The sequence below is a fragment of the Pezoporus flaviventris genome, unplaced genomic scaffold (assembly GCF_033815535.1).
Source record: "Pezoporus flaviventris isolate CSIRO_AGI_PZ_B2104156 unplaced genomic scaffold, CSIRO_AGI_Pfla_v1 ptg000001l, whole genome shotgun sequence".
Classification (NCBI taxonomy): Eukaryota; Metazoa; Chordata; class Aves; order Psittaciformes; family Psittacidae; genus Pezoporus; species Pezoporus flaviventris.
In genome coordinates, this window is record NW_026892549.1 from 60,147,757 (window position 1) to 60,173,426 (window position 25,670).

The window sequence follows — 25,670 nt, forward strand, 5'->3', positions numbered from 1 at the left end:
ATTAAGGCCTTTCTGTGTTAGCCTCGTACTTCCTGAGGAAATTTACTTCTCCATGTTTTCCGTGCACTAGAATCATAAGTACAAGAACTGTATCAGAAGGCTTTGTCAGAGAAAATGGTTAAACCAGTAATTTGGTCACGTGATAGAAAGTAGTTTGGGATATTGAGATCTGTTTTAAACTCATTTATAATTTCTTGTCAAATGTCAGCCTCTTATGATGTTGATAATATTTATGACTTCTATGAATCGTCAGAGTCATTTAGAAGTGTAAAGTACTAACACTGTCAGTAAGCTAATGAAACAAACATATTGTCTTCATTTCAATGACAACAATGCTGACTTGTAACAGGAGAGATTTCAGAAATGGCTAGCTCACAAAGCACATTAGAATATTTCTTCCTAAACAAGGGAAAGCAGATGTCTGGCCAGATTCTGTCCATAATTCCACCTTCCTTTGGTTCCCTGGGGATGTAAAGAGAATTGGTAGCAGCCATGAGACTGCTTTAATTTACAGGAGCAGCCGGTTCCTGTAGCTTCAAGTGTAACAGGAGTGGTAAGACAGGTTAAAGCTACCCGTTCTTCTCAGTGATGAGCAGTACTTGGTGCACATAATATCCAGAGCAGTATCTTCACTGCACAGCCAGGATGACAGCTCAGGAGTTCCTGGCTCCCTAGATCGTGTTCACAACATCACACAAGCCAATTCTAGACTCATTTTCTCTTGTAAAAGCCTTGTGGGCCAAATCTTCATTTGATACTAGTTACTGTAGATACAGAGATAACGGAGCAATTTACAACAGCTGCAGATCTGACCTTTATATGGAATTATACCAGTTGAAGCATTTGCTTAGGCAATGTGTACCCGTGGAACTGCCAAGGTTTTGAGAACTCTCCAGCAAACAAGAGGAGGATAGCCATGGTTATTTGTGAGTTGTGCCCTCTTTCCTGTATCTGAAATTACCTACCCTGTTCATGTCAGATATTAGCATGTCTCCACTCCATGGTCACCTGAAAAAACCCGGGTAAAAGATTCTAAGTGAAAACAGCCATTGTTCACAATTTAAATATTAAATCAGTATATGATTTCACAAAGATCAGTTGGTGCTCCCAGGAATCCATATTATAGTTGATTCTTCTGTGCAGTCCAATAAAATGGATTTTTTTCCTGGCACTACTACTTGGTATTTTTACTACTTTTGTATTGTGCTTTGAAAGAAATAAGAAATAGTATTTTTTCCTCCAAATGGATAACTATATTGAATTATTCATACTACCTTAATTTTCTTAAGCTTTACTCCTAAGTAAAGGTTAAGATGCTTTCCAGTATTGCTAATCTAGTTTTCTACCACTAACATGGGAATGCCTGATATTTTTCCATTTGCAATGTAGTATACACCAGAAGATTTTATCGAATATGACTATGAGTATGGGGATGCAGATTATAAAGAAACTGATTCTGTAACAGAGGGACCCCCAGTGTTCGAAGACACAGTAGCGCAAACAGAGGTAACAGAATCTGATCTGTTTGTTGTGTGGTGTCCAGCTGTCCCCTACCACATGGTTTGTCAATTTGTGTCTTCTTTATATAAGCTTAATGTTTTCCTTTCACTCATTTCTTTACTCTGGAGCTGTAACATTTGCTTTCAGTTGGAGATGGAAGGTCTCACAGCTGACAGCATTCATCTCACATTTGGTTACCCTTTTTTCATTCATGCTTTCTCAAATTTCCTTCCATTTTATTTATGTTTTCCCATTCCATCTTTCATAATGTTTACAGAAAAAGAAAGCCAAGGTCAAAAAGAAGAAGAGGACAGTGGCCACTAGCTCAAAGGACAAACCCCAAAAGGCCACAACCAAAAAATCTGATAAATATGCATCCAAGAAGAAGAAAAGTTATCAAGCAGCAACAAAAGGCAAACTAGGGGTAAAGGTAGCTAAGAATAAAGATCTTTCCAAGGCCAAGACTGGAAGATCTCTAATAATAAGAAAAATACCTAACCCCATTAGATGAATATGTCTGCTAATACTATAACCTGAATAAAAGTGATAACTTTGGAATTTTTCCTACAGCACTTTTTTTAATAATGTACTCTTTTTTTTTTTATACTAGGCGAATGTTGTGGATGGATTTCAAGAGTATAGCATAGCTGAAAATGACTATGGGCCACAGACAGAAGCTCCCTCCAGAACTACTGAAGGAAATGAGGTAATAAGGATTCTTGAGAAAATCATAGGCAAAAATACTTGCCTGCCAGGTAACAGTGATTAAAAAACTTCACAAACCTATTTTAAAAGGGTGAATGTCCATCTGTGTGAATGTAAATGTCTGCAACAGCAGCTAATGCAACTTTATGCTTTCTAAGCCTACTTTCAGAACCTATTGTTTTCTTGAGCAGAACTCCTGCTAATTCTGTAGAGATCTGCTGAATCTTTAGACTGTGTACAGTTCATGATTCTGGAAATCATTCAGTGATATATGCTGTGGGAATGCAGGGCTGTTGCGTATGTGTGTTCAGTGTGAATATGAATGGAGCTATGTCTAGTATAAACTAGGTTAAATACTAGATATTGTCCTCCTCCTTATCTAATAAGAAGTGAAGTTTCTCATTTTTCCTGTGATTCTTAAAATGCAGCGTAAAACAAGCCTAACACAAGACGAAGAAAAGCTGCAACCATAGCAGCATAGTTGAGTCAGGAGCCATCATTTCCTTTTAATAGTTCTTCATAGATCTTCTTTCTTTAATAAATTCTTCATAGGATCATAGAATCAACCAGATTGGAAAAGACCTTTAAGATCATGAAGTCCAACCATTCCCCCAGCACTGCCAAAACACCACTGAACTGTGGCACCAAGGGCCTCATCTTCAGATAACAAAACCAAATTATTTTTCACTGAGGTTCTATTCAAATGAAATGTTGTATTTTGAACTGTTAAAAAAGTTGAAATTATTAGTTTGACTTGCATTAGAAACCACATTTTTAGAAAGCCACAGTTACAAGCCTAAACTTTATTTTGCTAAGATTACTACACCAGCATTGATTAATATGTATGCATATTAATTAAGGCTAGTTTTAGAAAAAATGATGGCTGATTATAAGAAATATTTTCCTTTTTTTTTCTTTTTTTTACATTTTCCTTTAAAATGAAGATAATTTGCTTAAAAGATGTACAAAACTGCTCCCTGAACATTTGAAAGGAGAAAACGAGTCCCCATTTCTTTTTGTTTTTCCTCCTATGTATCTTGGAAGGTGAAGGTGAATTGAGGTATATTTTCCTTATTCTGCTGTAAACTGTTCTTGTGTTAGATCACGTTTTCTTCTCACAAGTTGATTGATAGAGGAATATTCAAATCATGCTCTTTATTGGGCAGTTATAGGCCAATTGTACAACAGCTGAAATGGGGTAGATCCAAAGCGCTAAAAGCTGTCTGTAGCAAGGGCAATTCTGCAGAAAGGCAAAATTTGGCTTAGAATTATTCCAGATCTGCACTGACTCTAGCTGTAAGGCAAAAGGCATAGTCCTGTAGCTACTGGATTAAGGCAGCTGTTAATTAGTCTGGCCTTCTAATTTAGTAGCAATGTATTTCAATGTCCTGATTAGATCAAAATATTTTTAATTACTCTGGATGTTGATTAGCATCTTAGTATATTTATTTTTAGATCATAATATTTCGATCATCTCATATTCATATTAACAATATCTGAACTTTGATTTCTTTCAAAATCATGCTTTCAAGAGACCTCTGTAACAAAATAAAGCAATCCTCTTTTTTTATTCACAAATGTTTTTGTACATCTCAAATATAGCAATTCTTTTAAACTGCTTTGATGCTTGTAAGTTAGTTGCTTGGTTTGACAGTTTACATACTTGAAAGCTTAGATTTCAGAAATGTTAAAATTAATCTTAGGTTTGCTGGTGGAATTTGACTTGAACAAAAAAATATAGAAATTACCATGATAGACATGAACTCTGAGTGATAAATAAACTGCAAAATCAGTAAAAAGAGAAAAGAAGTTGAAACGTGTAGCTCAGCGTTGGTATTTATAGACACAAAATAATGAAGAGGCCTGGGCTTAACTAAAGTGATGTTTGTATTCTTGTAAATTGTTACTGGTCTGAAGTTAGTCACTCATTGTAGTGCGTGTGTTTATTCATGAATCCTTGTAAGTGTGAAACCAAGCAGGGAAATACAGCTATATTTGACACTGAAGTAACATTCAGCAAGCAGTACATATAGTGTACTGTATATATTGAATTCAGTGGTTTTGGAAATGGTGAAAAAAAAAGCACATGAAAGCATTACTTCTTTGTACCACTTTTACAGTGGTACAAAGATTTTAAATATCTTTTAATTACTCTGAAAGTCTGGACTTCCATTCCTTCAGACTCTAATTAAAAGACTTTTATAATTAATATGCTGTAGTTCTACTGTTCTTTCTTCTTTTGACAAGTCATCATGGTGGATCAGCATATGCTTACATTGCTTTACTAACAATAACCCACATATTCCTCCTATTCCCAAATCTTTGCACTGGTGTGAATAGCAAAAGCCTGTTGAAGAAGTGTTTGCCGAAGAATACATAACTGGAGAGGATTATGATAAAAAAACTGAATATGGAAGCAGAGGAGTAGACCTCAGTGAATCTGATCTGCTGGTAGATGGAGATTTAGGCGAATATGATTTTTATGAATATAAAGAATATGAAGAGAAACCAACTGATTCCACTAATGAGGAGTTTGGTCCAGGTGTTCCTGCAGAGACTGATATCACAGAAACAAGTGTAAGTTGATTGGAGGCATAATGCAGCTTAATTTAATGTAGCGATTCTTTCATAGTTATACAGTTTCAGAAATGTATAGACCCTAATCCAGAGCTCCTTGTACACAGTAGATATAATCTCACTTTTCATAAGCTTTGGGTCAAACCCATCCTCTTGTTTTAGTAATCCTGATATTTCTACTTGTATTAAATGTGAGGTTTTTCTCTCTTTTGCTGAAGGGAGTAAGGGAGGGTGAAGATGGGAGGGAAAGGAAAGACAAGGTGGAATTTCAAAAATAAATGATAAAATGATCAGTTTAAAAAATCTTGCTCAACTAGAGCTAAAGCTGGAAAGAACATAAATTCTAATGCAGTTGCAAGTACTGTAATTAATGGTTTTACATGATTACCCAAAGAAGTTGAAATGCATATAGATGTCTAGAACCCTATGGCTTCTGCTACTTCCCAAGTTAAAAAGTCATGAATGGGAAGGTGTAGATCTGAACCCTTTCATGAAAATATGCTTAGTCAATGGTGACAGGTTTATGACGTTGAAGGAGTGATTTAACAGCTTAGTATATATAAAGGAAGATAAGATGACATGGTGGATCCTATGAATCATGCTCTTTTTTTGTCTTTTGTAGCTCTCTCTCTCTCAGTCTTATTTAATCACAGACTTAACAGCAAGGCTTTCATTTTACTTTAGTTGCACCAAGATCCTTGTTTTCCAGTATCCTGGACTGTGGAAGCTGCAAAGAAAACTAATATGACTGAGACTCGAAGCAAAATTTATTCCCATTTGGATTTTTAATTGGGAAGGCCTTGAATATAGTAGGAAATAAGAATTTTGTTCGCGGTGCTTGCTCAGTCTTTATTTTCTCCTCATGAATGTAAAACTTCAGTTTACAAAGGATCCAAGTAATAACTGCAGATGCTGTGAGGTTGCTTTTCTCTGCCAACCTTGAAACCCATACTTCTCTATTTCATTTTTCAGTGCTTTCTAAGACCTGTTAGGGTTATTGTATTTTTAAATGATCCTTATCTATACAATGTGATACAAGCTTACTGTTTTCCTTCTAGCTTAGTTGGGGACACTATGGCAGAATGACACAGAAAAGGTCAGATTATCTACAAAGCAAGAAGCCCATAAGGCACCATTTGTATCTGCATTAAGCAGATTACTTTGTAGACTCTATTCCCTGGTGCAAATTTCAACTTGAAATGCCTTGCTACAAAACTGAAGGAGTCTGGGAGCTTGAATTAAAACACAGGCTCTGACCTGTGCCAGCTTCATTACAATTCTCATCTGCTGAACCAGAGATACCATATAATTTTCCTTTTACATATGAATATATTTAGAGCAAGTGAAGTTCTACCTCTGATGAAAAAGGCAAGACAAAAAGTAGTCAGTACCTGGAAGCTTTGAAAAAAGAGGCAATATTTCCGAAGATGGAGACGTCATGTAATTTTTTACAAGCAATTCTCATTAATATAAGAAAACATAATTATCTCTACCTCTTGCTACTTGATTTTTATAAACTGTTGCATTGTTTATATTGATTTATAAAGGTGTGAGTGTGATCCGTGCCTTTATAAATCAATACGAAATGCATAAGCCATGAATCTCTGTTTTTTCTTTGCAGAATATTTCATATTGGAATACTGTAATATTATCCCTAATATTTTCAAATCCCCAGCTATTTAGTGGAAATGTGGAATCACTGTACTGAAATAAAAAGAAAGTGTTTCAATTTTTCATCTGATCAGTGCTGAATTTGATGTCTAGTGGGTATGTCAGCAATCAAGAGAGTTACTTCCAAATAAAAATAGTTATGGCTTGAAAAAGAAATTAGTTCCTTTTTCTCTGTATGAAACTTGAATCTGTCTGCGTTTTGCCATTACCATGTGTTATTGACCTACTGTTTTAAGTACTTCTGTTATCTTAATCCGGAAACCAAAACTTCCATGGGGCTGACCCTAAAAGGATTTTGCAGTTGATGCTAATTCATGTCATTAGCAGGCATAACTAGCTATCCATGAAATATTTAATGTTTACAAGGCCACTTTCCCATTTATGCCATAAAGTCACATACTCTTCACAGACTAATTAAAATGTTTTGAATGTCTTAATGAAAGAAATTAGGAGCTCAAAGGGTACTGACCATATGGGACTAAAGGATCTTTTTTTCCTAGCTTACTTTAGGGTTGCTTAACTGAGAAAGCTGTGAAGAATCATTATAAATTGCCAAGGATATGTCCGTTCAAATAAGCAAAGAAATAACTCCGTGACTTGCACACTGAAGTTCTAAATTCGAACTCCAAAGTCTGAATTCAAACCATGGGATGGAAGCTACTGCATCTAATTCATCAAATACAAACTGCCAGTGTCTAATAATTTGAAAAGTACACATGCAGGTTTTGCATTTTCTGCTTCTTGTGTATTAAATATTTTTATTTACGTGGTTTGTGCCTGTGATGTATTTTTCATAGCACAGATCAGTTCCAGCTTTAGCTTTCAGTTACAGGTAGCTGCAGATCTTTATTTTACCGGGTCCTTGGATCTTCTACTTACTTAACTTTTGGTGCTGTTTTCACTTCTCAGGTGACTGGACATGGGGCTTATGGAGAAAAAGGCCAAAAGGGCGAACCAGCTGTGATTGAACCTGTAAGTACAGACATGGGTGAGTTTTTCTTTAGCACTGTATAACTATGTACACTGTTGATACATCAGTATCAAACCCTGTTGTTCATTATAGGATGGCAGTAACCTTATCCACGTTCTCTGAAACAATCAGCTACAGGGTGGTAGGTGTAAAAGCGGTACAGACAGTAGCCTGTTCATCCTTGTCTTTTGGCTGTACAAAGGACTAACACATGTTACTTAAACCAAGGAGAATCTGCTTGTGCAGAGGAAAACAGAGCATAGATTTGCTCTTCAGGCCATTTAGTAACTACAGTTTGGGCAAACCTACAGAGATAGATTCCAGCTACAGGTTTCAGTGCAGGCAAGGAAGTCCCTCTGAGAAGTTAAATAAACACTTGTATGTTTAACCTGTGCTGGTGCAATCAAACTGCTAAAAGTTTAATTAAATAATTTATTCAGAGGTTACAACTTGGTCATAAGCACAGTAATGGGTCAGTAGCTTACAGAATTTTTCTCATCTCATAGTATAGTAACTAAGTGGCCTTTTCAGTAGGACAAAGTTATACTGTAGCATTATGTTTGATGGGTGAAAACTAAAATGTAACTGAGTTTAAAAACGGACATAGTTTATGTAAAAATATATCTGGCAGAAGTTGAATGCCAGTCTGGTTTACTCTTCTAATATTTTCAGGGACTGCTTTCAAATAAGGTGTTTTACTCTAAGTCATGATCTGTGAAGAAGCTCAGTGTGTTAGCTCATAAAATGACAGCTTTTTTAACCCATTGCAAGATACGTTTAGTTTACAACCATAATACTGAAGAGGTCTCCACTGCAAATCTCCAAAAATGTTGGAGTTCACTACAGCTGGCTTCCAGCTTCTTTGTCTAGTCTTCTTTCCTATGGAAAGCCAAGTACAAGTGAGGGTCATATATTCATAGGTCTTACCATGACCTGGAATTTGAAGTAGCATCTGCACCCAAAAAAAGGAACTAGGAGATGCTATAAGACCCACAGCGTAGAAATAACCAGAGTTATTCACATGCTTTAGCAGCATTAAAAGATGTTTTATAGCTTTCTCCAAGACATGACAAATTTAGTATCTTGTTTTATCCCCCTGCCTAGGGTATGCTCATTGAAGGACCACCGGGACCAAGAGGACCTGCTGTGAGTAGATTAACCACAATTTTCATTTATTGAATTTGATTTATCCACTGCGGTTTGGTATTCATAAGTTAACACAATTAATATTGGTCTTACTATAATTCCCAAATGGCATCATATTTGACTTAGCATTTTTGGACAGGAGTGAAAAAGGGTCATCTCCAGCATTTTCAGTGACAGCCTGCTACAAGCTGAGAGCATATGAAAAGCAAACTTTTACATGTTGACTACAATTCTTTCTAAGGTAGAAAAGTATGCTGCCTGATAAATTATTTTATACAAACACATGCTCAACATAACTTTCCAGAGAAAGAATAGTTCAAAAATGCTGCAAGAATTCAGCATAATAATGTTATTAATTTTCCATAGGGTCTAACAGGTCCCCCAGGTCTGCAAGGTCCTGTTGGTCCTCCAGGTGACCCTGGTGAAAGGGTAAGTCAACAAACAGATTGTCCTGTGTATTCATGGTATGTATCGCACTAATTGCTACAAGATTAAGTGGGTTTGATCCTGATCTGAAATATATAAACATAGGCTAAGAAATTCAAGTAGAACCGAGGCTGATTTAATCAGCTGAGCAAATCAACTGAGAATCTGGACAAATATTTTCTTAGTGGTAGAAATATGTACTGTAAATACATGGAAAAAGTTAAGTACCCATTTGTCTATATTTCTCTGCTTTGATGTAAATTTTTTAAAAATATAATAAATCAATAAGTGCAAGCATTTCATATGGATTTAAATGAGCTATAACATGTAGAGATGCAGAGAAAAACAAGCTCTGCAGAATCAAAAAACACATGGAAATACTGAAAGAAATAAATAACATTTAGAAGATCTAGGCAGAATGTATTGGCCATATTAAATAACGTACCACATGAGAGCCTTATCCAGTCATGAATATAATTGAAATATAAGCTATTATTTTAGTTGTACATGTTCTCACAAACCTTTTCTTACTGCCACAACTAACACAATTTTGAAACAGCCTAAATATATTTATTTGAGGAAAACATGTTACCAAAAAAACTTTCCTGAATTTTATGAGTGATAGTATACTGACAAGTCTATTGTGTTCATGCTGTATCTGTGCATAGTAGATGTTGAGAAGATGCTGTTAACTTCGCTGAATGAATTAATGTTAAAATCCCAACAGTGCTTCACCTTAATAATGTCAGCATCCATACTTCTTTCATAGTGCCTTCCTGTAGATTATTAAACGTATTTTAGAATTTAAGCTTGTAAAATGGGAATTTTAATACATTGTAATGGCATAACTGCTGATATTACTCAGTTTTTAAAATAACTGCTTACTGAATTCATCACAAGGAAATTCTTGACTAAACATATCATGTGCTTACGGAACAGACTTTATGTTTTATATAAAAAAGGGACACATTTCAGAAATAAGTAATTGTAGAAACAAGTTACCAAACGCATGAGAACAGATTTCTACAAACAGATTCTGCCATCAGATTCCATCCTAATGTGAAAAGATGTCTTGCATTATATTTTAAACATATGTGGGCAGGTCTATTGTTTTATTTAAACAATAATCAGTGTATATGAAAAAACATTCTAGTTCTTGCTATAACTATTCTGACTACTTTTCCATCTTAGATAAAAAATTTTAAAAAGTGATATTCTGAGAAAATTACTGCTCAAGAAAAGTGTATTTCTTAATTTTAAAAATCACATATGAATACCTAGAATAATTGAGAGTGTTTTTTAAGCACAGAAAAACTAGTTGAGAAATCCACCACTTTTTGTAGTTGCCTATGGTGCTTCAGCTTTTGGACTAAATCATTGTATCATTCTAATCCTAATAATGGATATAAGACAATTGAAAAATGAAGGAACAAGGCCTTCTGGAGAGGACCATAAGTAGTCTCACTTTTACTTATTGTAGGGATGAATTTCACTCAGATAAAATGGTGCAATGGAAGAAGAAATTGAAAAACTAATCTAATCTTCATCTTCTGATCTAATCTTTCAATTCTGATCTTCACAAAGACTCATAATCCTATGGCATCAAGTCACTGCAGGTCAGAGTAAAGGTTCTGAGTAAAGGTTCAGAGTAAAGGGTGCCTTGCAAGTGCATTTAATTATTTTTCTATTTTTAAAACTTAATTCAAATTGCCTGCATATGTAATGGTTCTTTTTAACAATTAAACCAGTTTATTCAATATTTTACATCTGAATTTCTAGTAATTCTCAATCTAAGATTTATCTTTACTGTGTTATTAGTAGGAAATTATTTTATGGTACCTAAGGTTTTTTTTGCAAAACTAGTAAAACTTTAGCATACAAATTGCTGTGAGAAATATATATATTGTATATTTATACTCACATTTACAATATATTTATATTGTATATAGTATATACCATAACACATTATATTTTAACATATTGTAACATATTGTTTTATATTTTATGTCAATTTATGTTATGTGTTGATTTATATTATAATAATATTAATTAAACAAGTACAGGCTGGGAGGAGACTGGATTGAGAGCAGTGCTGAGGAGAAGGACTTGGGGGTGTTGTGAGATAAGAAGCTCAGCATGACCTGGCAATTTATGCTTGCAGACCAGGAAGTCAACTGTATCCTGGGGTGCAGGTCAAGGGAAGGGATTCTTCCCCTCTGCTCTCATGGTACCCCCCCCCACCCTGCAGTCCTGTGTCCAGCTATGGGACCCCCAACATAAAAAGGGTGAGAGGTTGTTGGAATGAGTGCAGAGGAGGCCACGAAGATGGTAGAGGGCTGGAGCAGCTCTGCTATGAAGACAAGCTGAGAGAAAAGGGCTTGTTCAGACTGGAGAACAGAAGGCTCTGGGAAGACCATAGAGTGGTTTCCAGAGCCTAAATGGGGTCTACAAGAAATCTGGAGAAAGACTTTTTACACAGGTGTGTAGGGATAGGATAAAGGGGAATTGAATAAAAGAGAGCAGACTTAGATTAGATGTTAGGAAGAAGTTTTTCCCTGTGAGTGTGCTGAGGCGCTGGGACAGGGTGCCCAGAGAAGCTGTGGCTGCCCCATCCCTGGCAGTGTTCAAGGCCAGGTTGGACACACGGGCTTGGAGCAACCTGCTCTAGTGGAAGGTGTCCCTGCCCATGGCAGAGGTGGAACTAGATCTTAAAGGTTACTTCCAACCCAAACCATTCTATGATTCTGTAAGTGTGTCATGAATACAAGTGTGACTCAAAAAGTTCATCTTATGTAGCTGTCTTTTTGGTCTCATCCTTTGTCCTCAGGGTCCGCCTGGCCGCCCTGGTCTCCCTGGTGCTGATGGATTAGCAGGTCCTCCGGGTACCATGTTAATGTTGCCGGTAAGTAGTATTATGACTGCAGGGTAACCAGCCTCCAAAAGGAGGAAGTGTGTTTCAAGAAATGTATGGGTATTTTCTCATCTGATTTTGTCTTTTGAATGAGAGATGATACAGGCTTTCATGTATGCTATAAGCATTTGAAGGTTATATGGTACCTTATATTCCTCAAACAAAATATGCTTTAGCTCTTTCATGGCTGCCAGATTGGAATCTACATGAATGTAATACACTCACTGAAATCCTCTGTATATTTTCAACAGTAACTATTATTTGCTACTATATGTCCTGAACAAGGAGTTTGCTGTTGCATTCAGGACGTGTACTCCCAGCAGGCATATACTTTCAAGTCTCTTTGACCTGAAAAATCTTAAATATTCCACTGGACTTCAGTGTCCTCTTTGAAGAGTCAGTGCATTCTTTGAATAGAAATACAAATGCACATAGCCAGTTCTGCTCCCACTAGAGTCAAAGCAAAACACCATCTGTTACAGCAGGTGAGGAGCAAGCACAAAGCTGTTAAAGTATCTTGCAGCTTTGTGGTATGAAAAGTACTATGCGCATGGAATTAATTTTTCATAAGTGTATTGGTGTATGTGGAAGCTCTGATGTGTACTGCTAACCCAGAGAACTGATAAACCACCTGTAAATGAAGGGAGAGTGTTTTTGAAGTAAAGCAAGGTAAGTAAAGTCTCAGAAATATTTGCTTACCAATAATTAGGTGATGAGAAAATGCCGCTACTCAGGGGAATTATTGTAGCAGTAGCTGAATGTCTTGCACATGTGACCCCAAGTCACATGTGAGAGACACCTTTTGTGGGATGCATGGCTCTTTATCATCATGTGTAGGTATTGAAATTGAAGTCTGCACTTTTCTGTGGGTAGCTACCAAAGTACAGAGAATTAATTACTTTTGATAAATATAAACCCCTCATTTTTAATGAGGTTTTGCAGACAATGAAGAGTCTATTTTAGCCTCTTTTTGAAGCAAAATGGAGCCCCAGATCCTATGAAATAAAGAAAATGTTTGCATTTCAGGTCTAAACTATTACCAATGACTTAATATTCATGCTGGATCCAGTGCCTCAGTGCAGCAGTCTTCTGAAGTTAGTGGAATGAACTAAAAACAGAGAGCTTGTCTTTGGTTTACACAGTTGTAGCCTCAGAACAAGTATGGTTGTAATTTGATAAATTCTGAATCCTTTTCTTGTTTTGATACTTGCAGTTCCGCTTTGGTGGAGATGGTGAGAAGGGTCCAACAATCTCAGCTCAGGAAGCTCAAGCACAAGCTATTCTTCAGCAAGCCAGGGTGAGCATAAGGAGCCTGCAAACGAAACTGTTACAAGGCTACAGGTCCCCCCAAAAAATAATCCACTTCGTATCATGCAGGATGTGAAGAGTTTTAATAATTATCTCATCACAGTAGTTATGTTTATTGAAAACTGAGTCAATGACAGGGGTTTATTTGCTAATGCATTATGAAATAGTATTAAAATAAAATATCTGTATGCTGGCTGGCAGCTTTTTCCTTGATACCAGTGGTTTTGATCTGTTTGTTTCCTCAGATTGCTATGAGAGGTCCACCTGGTCCCATGGGACTCACTGGAAGACCAGGTCCTGTGGTATGTAAACAACACAGGGGCACAGGTTTAAGAACACAGTAACGCAAGTCAGTGAATCTCATTCTGGCCTTGCCTACACCTCTGTATTTATACTATTTTTATTTCAAATGAAACTGATAGAATTAAAGCCATAGCTTGTGCTCTTATTCAAGGTCTGCAATGCAACCTGAATACTGTATCAGTTTTTACGGTAGATTTTGGGGTGCTTGGATATAGCACATTGGTGGACTTACAAAACTAATAATTTTATGTAGTTAATGACATATCCCTCTGCAGTCAGTCATCTCAGTAATAATATTCATAAATTTCTTGTAGTAAATATGAAACTCTACAGAAGCTACTAAAGCAAGAGTGTGGAGAATTATCTTTGCTCATTATTTAAGCTGAATCTGGAAAGTTCTTAAGAGACATTCCTATGAGCAATTTTCACTTTAGTCCTGACTTTGGCTTGACTGCTAATACCAAATGATCTGGCAAATGGCTCTGTGGATATTCAAAAATCTGAGTATTTGTTTATGTATAAATACAAAGTTTACACACGGAACATAAGCTTTTCTGTTGACATGCAAATCAACTTTGTGACTGCAGATAGGTTTGCCTCTGTAATCCCTATAAACACTTTAAAAGACAATCTTCACAATGAAAGAATAAAACCAGGTAGGAAACTCAGCAAGGCAAAACCACCAGATCCATCTTGCAATTGCAATTTCCTCTTTTAGGAAATGGATACTTTCTAGACTCAGTAGTCCACTAAATGATGTAATTTAGCATTTGCTATCTTTCAAAAAGCTATTATAAATCATTTGTACCATGATGCAAAATAACAAATGATACAGCCAAGATTAGAAGCTTTGTAGACTGGTCTTTTCTAAGTTTCACCCAGGTGAGTGTATTTATACTCTGATGTAGAGTGAAATTGTTTTCTACAGTTGGTACAGCATCCATATTTGAAAGATGCACTTAATTTGGGAGCTGTTTTGTCTGCTGTGATGGCACAATGAGATTGGCCAATATTTGGCCTCTTGAATTTTGATCTGTGTCTGCTGTAATTTTTATTTATATTGTCATTATGGTGGTGCACACAAAGAGTAATGTTAACATGTCTCATTAGATCAGGCATGCATCTACTTGTAAAACACAGACAAGAATACAGTTGTGCTATTGAGAAAAGAAAACAAATAATCACTGGGTAACCAAGATGAAGCAAGTTCCTGTTGGTTTATTGTGTGAAGAAAAGAGAGATGCCAATCACAACTATAGCAGCATATACAGAAAACAGCAGCAGAAGCTGCTGGAGGCCACCAGGTTTTCTCTTTGTGTAAGAATGCAATAGCGGTTTTCGCTAAAGTAGTTTCCTGCCACTCATCACAGTTGTGCAGGAGATTTGGTCATAACTTAGTGGTGATACTGTAGGGTAAGAAATACAGTTTCTTTCCCTTCATTTGCACTTCTTTTGTTCTTTAATGTGATGTTTCAGCAACAGCCCATAGCTGAGCAGTAATAATTGAGTCCTTCCTTTCCAGTCTCCTTTTCTTGCCTCTCATCCTCACTCTCCTGAATGTACAGTGTCCATTAGTTTGAAAGCAGAAGGCTGTATTACTTACATAAGTATAACATCCTACTATTACCAACAGAAAGTACTGGTCAGGTTACTGTTCATCTCCTGCGTATAATTATAGCAGCACAATGCAACTGGAAGGTTGCCTCAGGGGCTCTTGGTGCTACTTCCTCCAGTGACTACTTTTATTAAGAAAGGAAACCCAGGGGGATATAGAATAATTACATACTGTTGAGTGAATATTTGAGGAAGTATAAGGAATAGCTTGGGTTGTGTTCTTCCCTTATCCTAGCAGCTTAACATTCTCTTCAGTGACTCTTAAAAGCTACATGATACTAAAACTGTTGTAAGTTGTATTCTCAGTTGGCTTGAGAGTGCTTTGCCCCATCTTCATATAGTATCAAAAAAGTCTGTTCCAGATTATGCTGTGCTCCAAATTGGCCAGTCACATGAAACCAGGCTGTTTATCTAGGTGAAATGTACTGTTTTCAGGTAAATTTTCACTTGGTCCCCAGAAACTGAGATAACCGAAATCATTGGACTTGTATTTTTCAGCAAAACTACGTAAGAGCAATTCTTTTCTAGAGTAGTTCTTCCAAAGTAAATAGTTGCTACCAAGCAGAGATCTTGGCTCACAAGTTCCTGATTGATAGAGATTAGGTATGCAACGCTTGCAAATAGTCAAACATGCTGGGTCTATTTAACAAACTAATACACTATCTCCAGAAGTGTATTTAAATCAAGAGACCTGCAAGATAACATTCAGTCTATACTGATAAAATAACTATGTAACTGCTGTAAGAAAGGAATTAATTTGTAAGACTGGAATAATATTGACAGTAGGTTGTATACCTTTAGTGGAGGCATAATCTGGCCTCATACTCATGTTTTCATATTTTAAAAGCTTTCATGAATTTCTGTAGGCTAAATTCAACAAATTAACAATATTAATAGTTGTTTTGCTTCTAAGCCACCAGGAGGCTCTATTAATCCAGCTCTTTGATCTGGCAGCATTTTTGGACTACAGTTCCAGAAGAAACTACAGATTCTTTATCTGTCAAGGGTTTGTGTGCCTGGCTTACTTTAAGAATAAAATAGTTGGAGCTTTTGCTTTTAATAGGAAGTATATTTTTTAAAATTAATTTAGTGGTCAGTATGATCCATTTTAAAGTGTATCAGTTATTATAGGTCTCAAACATAGCAATCAAAGTCCCAAACTAGCTTTGACTGAGTCTGGAGTTCACATTCTTAGTGAACACAGCGTGCAGTATGTCATTTCTGCCTGCAGATACTGTTATCAATTATGTTAATTAAAAGCAGGGCTTATATCGGGGAAACGCAAACAGACTGTCACCACCTACCGAAGCCACTGTTCTCTTCACTGCCAGTACCAGCTCAGGATCTGATTTTGAATTTGCTTAGGACACTGCAAGGTCAGTAGGAAGCTTTCCACTCCAGGATACTAGACTCAGCATTAAGTCAAGCCATGAGACAATTTCTTTATTTAAATGGTCACTAAGGTCAATATAGGAGGATTATCAGTTTTCCAAGAACTGCAGTATTTGTTTCATATTAAATACATATATTTGGTCATGACCTGCTTCAGAGGTTAGAAAAGCAAAATTCTTTTGCCTGTAAACTCCAGTATGTTCCTTTGCTGAGCCTGTATTCTGTGTGAGAACATTGAGATTTTTTGTTTTGTTTTATCTATTTTTGTAAAATCACCATGAAGAAAACACAAACTTTGAGTAGTTCTGCCCCAGGTTCCATGTACAGTATCTTGCCCTGGATGAAGATGTGGCTTAGGTCTGCTTATGTGAATAAAACTTCCTCTGAAAATTTGCGTCATCATTTCATGATGGAAAAGAGATGCAGTTATATAGGTTTTCCACTTCTTCCAGGCCAGATGCGCAGACACCTTGATTTAAGCATCACTGAAGGTCATGACAAGATTAGACAGGGTATTTTTCATTGACTATGGTGGTCTTAGGATTGAACTCTGTGACTGTTACTTCCTGTACAGCACAGAAACTGATAAAGGTAAAAAGAGGTGGCTTTCATTTCTGCTGGCTTCTCTACAGTGGATGCACTTTTGCATTTCATATGTTCTTACTGTGCTCATATTTAGCTCTCAAATATTAATACAGAACAAACTGCTACATTTGATCCCATTTGAATGGATGGGAGTTTTCTTTGGTAGTAGATTTTTGGCCCAGTTAGGCCCAGTGTTTAGACAGTAATATATCATGATGTATCTACAGATTCAAATGGTGAGGTCATACCTTCTAATGAATAGATTGTTTGTTAGTTTGTTTTTCTTCCTGTAATTAATTTATAGAAATTAATTTATTCATTTAAAGAGGTTTTTGTATATTTAAACAATATGTTTTGCTTTTTTCATCAAGGGTGGACCTGGAGCAGCAGGTGCTAAGGGTGAAAGTGGTGAACCAGGTCCCCAGGTACAATAATATTAGCTGTTAAGTTTGAGCATGTATAGTTTTAAGAAAATGTATTCCTATCACTTAGAAGAAATCAGTCAATGATTTCCTTCCACACACTGTTGAAGAAAAATGGCTTTTATAGTGCTAGTCTAATAGAATGTAATACTTGATTGTTTATTTGGAAATATGAAAATAACCATCTTTATATAACAAAGAGCAATTATCACATGTAGAGTGTCATCACTTGAAAACATGTTTTAATATTGTCATTTCAGGCTCTTTTCTCTGTTAAATAATCATGTCAGTCTGCAATTGTATGACCTTGGGCTCTGATCTTATCAGATCTCATAAGGTGAGAGAGGTTGAACTTAGTTGGGAATTAAACAGGATATTTTCAAGAAAGACATGACATAGCTAGAATAAGTCTTTAAGAATCAGTGCATGCTTTTCTTCTTAGCTTACTACTGTATCAGCTTCTGTGCAGTGATGCTATGGAGCACTGAAACACATTGAAATCTTTCAGATTAAACCTAAAAGTAATAGGGGGTTCTTATAGAAATCATGATAGGAGTGTCTGGAACAATGATTTTGACTAAGTGGTATCATGGTTTTGCTACATTATTAATTGCTACTTTTTTTTTGCTACATTATTTTTTTTTTTGCTACATTATTATTTTTTGCTACATTAATTTTGCTACATTATTAATTGCCCTCTTAAAACTCCACATGAATATTTTCAGAAGAAAACCAAAGCAATTAAACAAAGAAGTACTCTGAACACCTGGTCAGTCTTCTAGTTTGCTATCTTACATTCTTAGTAGTTTTTCTCTTCCTACTCAGTAATTTTGGATGGCTAGGCCTTACCATTGCGATTTTCACCTGAAAAAGGCAAATTTACATTGGGGATGAGAAAGCTTCCATGGAAAAATACACCTACGCAGTCATCAGTGAAAGTTGCATGTGTTTGAAAAGTGGAGCTGTTTTCAGTCTGGAGTAATATGGTCTCCCTCTAGTTAAGACTGTGCTGTGTAAAGCTAAGACAGCATGTGAGCTGTTTACCAGAATAACTTATGTTTGTGTATGACTTACAGATCTGAAATAAGCACTGTTTAGCTTTCATCAAATAATTATAATATGACTAAAATAATTTTGGCATGAGAGGAAAAAAGGTTATCAAACCACAGGACTGAGATCTTCAAAGCTATGGAAAAAAAAACTTAAGAAGCTTTTATGTTGAAAGGACCAATTACGCTGTGTTTAGTGCCATCTCATGAAAGCTGGTGTTAAAACTGGTAGTGCTAAGGACAGTTTGGATGCCTATGTTCTTTTTAAACTCATGGGAATTTAGAAACCAGAGTGCATCTTCTGGGAAAAAATGCAGTTTGTGTCTAAAAAAAATCTTAACTTGTTCTTGAGGAGAGATGTTTAACTAGCTTGTTTAACTAGCTTTTTGCTGACATGAATGTGATTCTAAGAATTATACTCTTTACATTCAGGGCCCTCGTGGTGTTCAAGGTGCCCCCGGTCCAAGTGGAAAAGCTGGGAAAAGGGTAGGTAGTGTATGGATCCACCCTACACTGAGCACATAGTTTCTATTTAAATATATTTAAATATTAGCTGTTTCCACTCCATTTTCTAATGCTTATCCCTTTCGGTTTTTGCAGGGACGTCCTGGAGCTGATGGTGCCAGAGGAATGCCAGGAGAACCTGGTGCAAAGGTAAATAATAGTGAGACCTGAGGCTTTATTTCAGTCTTGGAATGGCCTAGACAGATTTTATGTAGGTACCACAGTTTCTTCCAGGCCACCACAAAATTCTCTCAAGTGAAAATACTGAGGTTTCAGATAGGGTTAGATGTGAGTTGAGAATCAATCATCCATTTAAAATATGGTAATTAATGGTAATGGTAAGTGGTCTGACCTTGAAGTAATTTGGTTCTGGGGCATGATTCATGTCCCTCAGAGTAAGTTTCTAGTTACAGAGTATCAGCAATAGTAAAGTCAGTTTTTCAACTGCAAATTATAGCTAGAACCAAGCTTTCATTTCAGTGTGGGCTTCTTTTTTATAAATAGTATAATTACAGCACAGTGAAAAAATTGGTGTGGCATCTTCTCTTGATGTATTGCATAAAAGCAAATTTCATGAGTTTGATCTGTGTGCTTCTTTCCATGTGTTTCATTCAATATCAAACATTTAAATATAACGAAGAGTAGAGACTAACTTTTAGAGAGAAGGCACAATTTATTCAGGGTAATACAGAATGCAGTATCATTTACTAAAGCTGTGATTTCTTCTTTCCTAGGGTGACAGAGGATTTGATGGTCTTCCTGGCCTCCCTGGTGACAAAGGTAACAGGGTAAGAAAAGCACGTATATTTATACAACAACAAATTGATACTTTCACAGAAATAATGGACTGTTCATTAAAAATAACACTAAGGACTATGAGGAAACTGAAAACAGAATGTCATCTTTTCACACTACAGAATACTATCTGTATTGTCACATAATGTATTCCTTCTGAAACATTTTAGTAATATCAATTGACAGCAATTCGTATGTATTAGTGATACAAATATATCTTCAGAATTCAGATCACATCATCTAGGTTTTGCTCTAATTTTTCTTAGTTTAGGGATTTGCTTGTTGGATTTATAGTGATTGTTAAGGGAAATAATAATAGGAAAAGGAAATGAGCATGAAGTTTTTGTATCAGGAGCATGACAAATTTTAACCTGCTGAGAAGTTTGCTCAACAAATGCATTTGTATGTTTGAATTACAAACTGAATTGTTCAGTGTGGCTTTTTCCAGTAACTGCAGCTTAAAGAAAGATCGGAGTCAGGTCAGACAGGAAAATCTGAAGTAATGCTTAAATAAAGTACTTGCTCCTTATGTCATACCAATCTGTAGGATGAGACTGCATCTTTCCCTACAAAGTGTAGAGATGATCAGAGCAGGGGATTTCTGCTTTAAATTATTCCCCTAAGTTAGATGCTAGTAACAACAAGCTGTCCTGAATGTAAATCCATTACTATTGTCCTAGTAAGTGCAGTGAACCATAAAGAAGCAGTGAGTGGGAATGTCAACAGAACCATTCCCATATATTCTAAACCTTCATGACTAAGGAATTACTACAGCTCTCACCCTTCAATGAGTTAGCACAATTGCCGCACTTCCCAGAAAATCTCTGTCTTGTCTACTGGCCCATAACGTAGTTCTTTCTAATAGCATCTAAAGATACTTTTCTGAATTCTGTTTGCAATGTGAAAAGAACTTCCAGTGTCATACAGAAATGTCTTGGTCCTCTTTCATCATCCCGTTTCACTTAAAGAGAGTAAAGCAACTAGCTCATCATAGAATGGAAATCCAGCTTAATCAGCAGGTGACCAGCAGAGGGGGATAGACATTAAGCTGTTGCCATTACTTCACTCCATTTAATGCTGAGCAAAAACTGGTTCAGTCAGGGAGTGTGTGGAGCTTTCCAACTTGAACTACTAGAATTGTCTCTCTGTGGAACCAGTCATAAAGAAATAGTGTTGTTTGGTTGTTTTTTGGTTTGGGTTTGTTTTGTTGTGGGTTTTTTTGGCAAATACTCTTATTTGTTCCATATTTTCTAAACAAACTATAGCAGGAGAATAAGTTTGGGTTGAAATTTGCAAAATAGTATTTCTTTCAGCCCATTATTTAAAATCACTGCATTCTCACTATTCTGTGGAAATCTTCTGTAAAAGTACAAAGTATGATCTTTCTAAAAGCAGCTAAATTCAAAGCCAGATAAGGTCACTGTAGCTCTTTGGACTCATATACTGACAGCATATAATGCAGTTGTTCATTTCTCTCTGGCTTGCCATAAAGATCACAAAAGACAAGCAAATTTTCAGTTGTAGTTATGTTTCAGCTGTAAGAAAATTGATGCTGAAAACACATACCTTGTGTGGAAGTTTTAGGACTACTTTTAGAATTATTCGTGTTTGAAATATGAATTGTAAACTGGATGTCTCTCTGAAGTTAAGCTTTTGTCAAACACAAGTTGTCAGACAGGAGATCCTGGATTAAATTCCAGTGTAGGGAAGATCAGACCACATGGTGTAATATTCTTTTTAACTTCATTATTTATGTCTTTGAATTCTATTATTTAGATATACCAGACGTATAACCCTTCTCCAGTAAAAAAGCAAGACACTGGATGTTAGAAGAAAAGGTCTAAGGAAAATGAAATTCTGGCTTTAACAGAATATTTGAAGGAAGGTATTAGAGAACTGAAGGCTGAGAATTCTGATAATGATAGGAAGTTTGGTTCTTACTGCATGAGAATACCAGGACACTGAATGTAAGCTCCTAATCTAACTGCCAGGTGATTGCAAGACTAGAAAGATAGCCCTTGAAGGGGATAAACTATTTCAATATTTGAAAGCTTAAGTCAGTCTTCACCTGAACGTTAATTGAAAGGCAGGGTACAGATCATGTGTCTCTTATCATCTTTCAGGAGTGTCATTTAGCATGTAGAAAACCACATGCTCTACTGGCAGATCACATTGAGTAGTTCCAAAACTTAGCAAAATACAAGAACTGCTGTATTGATTCATCTTATGGCTATTAAAGTGCAGTTCACAGACTTTCATTTCCTCTCCAATGCCAACTCCAACTTACAGAGGACAGAAAGGCAGTTGAATAAAGTCCTGGCATCCCTAATATTAGATAGCTTTAGGGTAAGAGAGCAAGTTACCTAAAATCCCCAGAAAAGTCTAAAAGAGTAAAGAATGGATCTACTAAAAAGCGACTTCATATATTTCTGCTAGGATCCACGCAGTGGTCAGGCTCCTTGGAGACACTGATAAAATTAAGGAAAACAGCATGAATACTTGGTTGTTGTCCAATGCCAGGAGGAAGTCAATAGTCTAAAAACCCGCTGCCCAGAAAGAGGTCAGTCAGTGGTGTTTGAGCTATGTAGCACACTAGTTCTCTTTAGAAATGGGGAAAGAAAAATAAATCCTAAAAGTATGGTCCAGAATCTACTGAGGCTCTGCATATATAGAGTTGAAAAGCCCCAGCCTCTGAGGGGAAGTGTGGAAGTCTGGCTGCTTTCCACAGCCTCAGACAAATCAGTCCCAAGGCTCTCAATGACTGGTGCAAGGGTGCATGGTTCTGAAACTTCACTGTGTATATTCCAGGGCCCAGCAATTGGTTTATTAACTTCTGACCCATGTATACATGCCTTATTTTATTGGCAGTAATACATTGTGTAGCTGGAGGGGGAAGGTGCTGATGAGACAAAGGAAAATATTGGTTACACTGCCTTTTGTAGCAGTGGTTTGTTTATGTTTTGGGGCCAAGAATAGTTACAGAGTGAAATTTTACAAACACAAATAATTCATTGTATCAATAATGTTTATTTTTATGATGAACTAATAAAAGACTGAATCCTGTAACCTATTACAGGTTTGTATCATTGTGTCGACGTGTTTTGACACATCAGACTTCAGCTATCACATTAGTTTTCATTTCCCTCCTATCCACTATTGTTTCCAGCAACAGCTGTGTTATTTTTGTAACTTTCATTATTCTACAGGGAGACCGTGGCCCACAGGGACCTCCTGGCTTACCTGGTGAAGATGGATCGAGAGTAAGTTGCTATTTCCACAGTCAGATCTAGAGTGAATCCTCATGAGGTTGGAATATGGTTATTTTTTTTTTCCTAAAACTTATATTCCTTTTGTACAAAACCAGGGAGAAGACGGGGAAGTAGGACCAAGAGGTCTCCCAGGTGAAGCTGTAAGCAATGCTTTCTTATTCTTCCGTTTCTGTTACAAACAAAAGTCACTATCAGTTTTTTTTTCCTTTCCATTGAACTGTTCTGAATTCCAGATATAAAAATTACTGCCTGTGTGTGCATATAGAGAATACTGATAATGGCTGAAAAGCAAACGAACAGTTTTGTTAGGGGTGAAACATTCTGTACAAGGTTAGAATTAGGACAGAGGTATATCCAGCCAAGCATACCTGAATTTCAGAATCACAAAAGCTATTTCTTATCCTGCTGTGTAAAATCAGTCACTGCAGTCCTTGATGCATGAGAATATAACTAAGCCCCTGTTGCTTTGAAAATGTTTTCTAAACATCTGTCTATTAGAAAATAAGGCCTGGCTTCTCCTCTTTTTTCACACTACTGTGCTTCATGGGGTAAGAGGAATAAGTGTGATTTCCAGAATGTATTCATTTACTATAATAAAATTATCAGTAATTTTTAATTATTTGTTGGATCTTTACAGCTTTTATCAGTAATTTCCAATTATTTGTTGGAACTTTACAGTTTTACTCTTAGAATAGTAGTATAGAGTATGAAGACCAACATATTTTTAAGACAGGAATACAAACATGTTTGCTACTATTCAGGTCAGGCCTTCAGGCCAAGGCACAGCTGAAACTTTAGTGGAAGATGCTGTGCCAGTGTACTGCACCAAGAAATATAAATAGTTATCTCCTACCTCTGCCTAAAATGACCATACAGCAGCTAAATCAACACCTGCCCTTGCACTGCCATCCTGTTTACGTGAGATGGTGGCTGGGCCGTGCCACCCGCTCCTGCGGGCCGGGAGGGACGGGGCTGGCCGCACCCGGGAGCTAACTCGTGCAGGCAGCGGCACACGGCGCCCAGGCAAACCCCCCCGGCAACAGGCGGGAGCCGCCGGCGCTCAGCAGAGCCGAGGCTGCGGCCCCGCCGCACCGTGTCGCTGGCCGGTGCCAGGGGCAGAGCCTCCACCGGGTGCCCCTTAGAGCTGCTTTAGAAAGGTGAAGGGTCGGTCTGTGCTCCCGGGTAGCAAGTTACAGGACAAGAGGAAACGGCCTCAAACTGCACCAGGGGAGGTTTAGATGGAGCTGAGGAACAATTCCTCCCCACAGGGTGCTCAGGCATTGGAACAGGCTGTCCAGGGCAGGGCTGGAGTCACCGTCCCTGCAAGTGTTCACACACCATGGAGATGAGGCCTCAGTGCCATGGGTTAGTGGTGGCCTTGGCAGGGCTGGGGAACGGTTGGACTGGGTGAGCTGAAAGGTCTTTTCCAACCTGGTTAATTCTCTGATTCAAGAGAATCTGTTACTGGTGATTTTTTCCTTTCTTTCTTTCTTTCTTTCTTTGTCTCTCAACCCTCATGCTGCCTTCCCCTCATCCTTCCTATAGAATTAACTAGGTTGGAAAAGACCTTTAAGATCATCAATCTCAAATATGACATTCCTTGCCCAGTCCTGCTGCTGGGCGTCTCTGTTCAGAAAGAGGCATGGGGGTGTTAATAAGTGTTTCATCTCTTACAGGGGCCACGGGGATTGCTGGGCCCCAGAGGTACACCTGGTCCCCCTGGACAACCTGTACGTATGAACTGCTTTGTATTTGCAATTTCCAGGAGCAAAATGGAAGTCCACCAAAAGTATCTCATGCTTATATTGTGTGTTGTAGGGCATTGCAGGTATTGATGGACCTTCTGGCCCAAAAGGAAACATGGTAAGTAAGCTGGGAACTGAAAAGGGTGTGGGTTCTAAGAATCCTTTCCACATTCTCTTGCCCCTGCCACTATGCCATTTCTTCCACTTAATTAAGCTTTTTTGTCAGAATATTCAGGTTCATTATGATTTTACATAGAAAAGAGAAGCCATCTATTACTCAGTCTTCAGCCAAAAGGCCTAACCATGCTTTCTGTCAAGCTCCTTTAGCACCATGGACTCCAATGCTTAGGTCCTACATATGGTCTGTTATTCTCTGTTGGAAAAAAAACCCAAACATAATGTTAATTAGCATTAACAAAAAAAAAAAAAAAGTCAGTCTGGATAGAAAATTGGTGGTAGACTTTAAAGAGGGAGTAACAGTGATGAGTCTGTATTCCTTTTAGCACTGACAATTAAGATCTGTAGTGCAGAAATGCAAACCTAATGCCCTGGTATTTTTTTTGTATGGTAGGGTCCTCAAGGGGAACCAGGACCTCCTGGTCAGCAAGGAATTCCAGGCCCACAGGTAAGTGTAAAATAACTCTCAAGATGTATGATGTAACATGCAGCAAATGATTAATAGATGTGAATTACTAAAAGGTTAGCATTTAATGTGCAAAACCGATAAAGCTTCAATGATTTTATAAATAACACTGCAAACGTACTCTGGGCAGCGGGA

At 37.2% G+C, this 25,670-nt stretch overlaps 1 protein-coding gene across 15 annotated transcripts in view; it reads left to right on the forward strand.

Annotated features, from left to right (window-relative positions):
* The window catches only part of LOC133273098 (collagen alpha-1(XI) chain), a 472,710-nt gene that overhangs the window by 363,272 nt on the left and 83,768 nt on the right, over positions 1-25,670 (forward strand). For 9 of the 15 annotated variants that reach the window (XM_061461051.1, XM_061461060.1, XM_061461067.1 and 6 more), the window contains 9 exons: positions 17,480-17,533; positions 19,012-19,065; positions 19,180-19,233; positions 19,818-19,871; positions 23,085-23,138; positions 23,243-23,287; positions 24,824-24,877; positions 24,966-25,010; positions 25,464-25,517. In XM_061461051.1, the coding sequence (XP_061317035.1) occupies positions 17,480-17,533; positions 19,012-19,065; positions 19,180-19,233; positions 19,818-19,871; positions 23,085-23,138; positions 23,243-23,287; positions 24,824-24,877; positions 24,966-25,010; positions 25,464-25,517 (468 nt within the window). Of the gene's footprint in view, positions 1-1,389; positions 1,507-1,777; positions 1,931-2,110; positions 2,207-4,545; positions 4,783-7,362; positions 7,426-8,527; positions 8,570-8,935; positions 8,999-11,822; positions 11,898-13,119; positions 13,204-13,459; positions 13,517-17,479; positions 17,534-19,011; positions 19,066-19,179; positions 19,234-19,817; positions 19,872-23,084; positions 23,139-23,242; positions 23,288-24,823; positions 24,878-24,965; positions 25,011-25,463; positions 25,518-25,670 lie in introns of all 15 variants that reach the window. The other 6 variants (XM_061461194.1, XM_061461204.1, XM_061461233.1 and 3 more) reach the window with 6 other exon arrangements.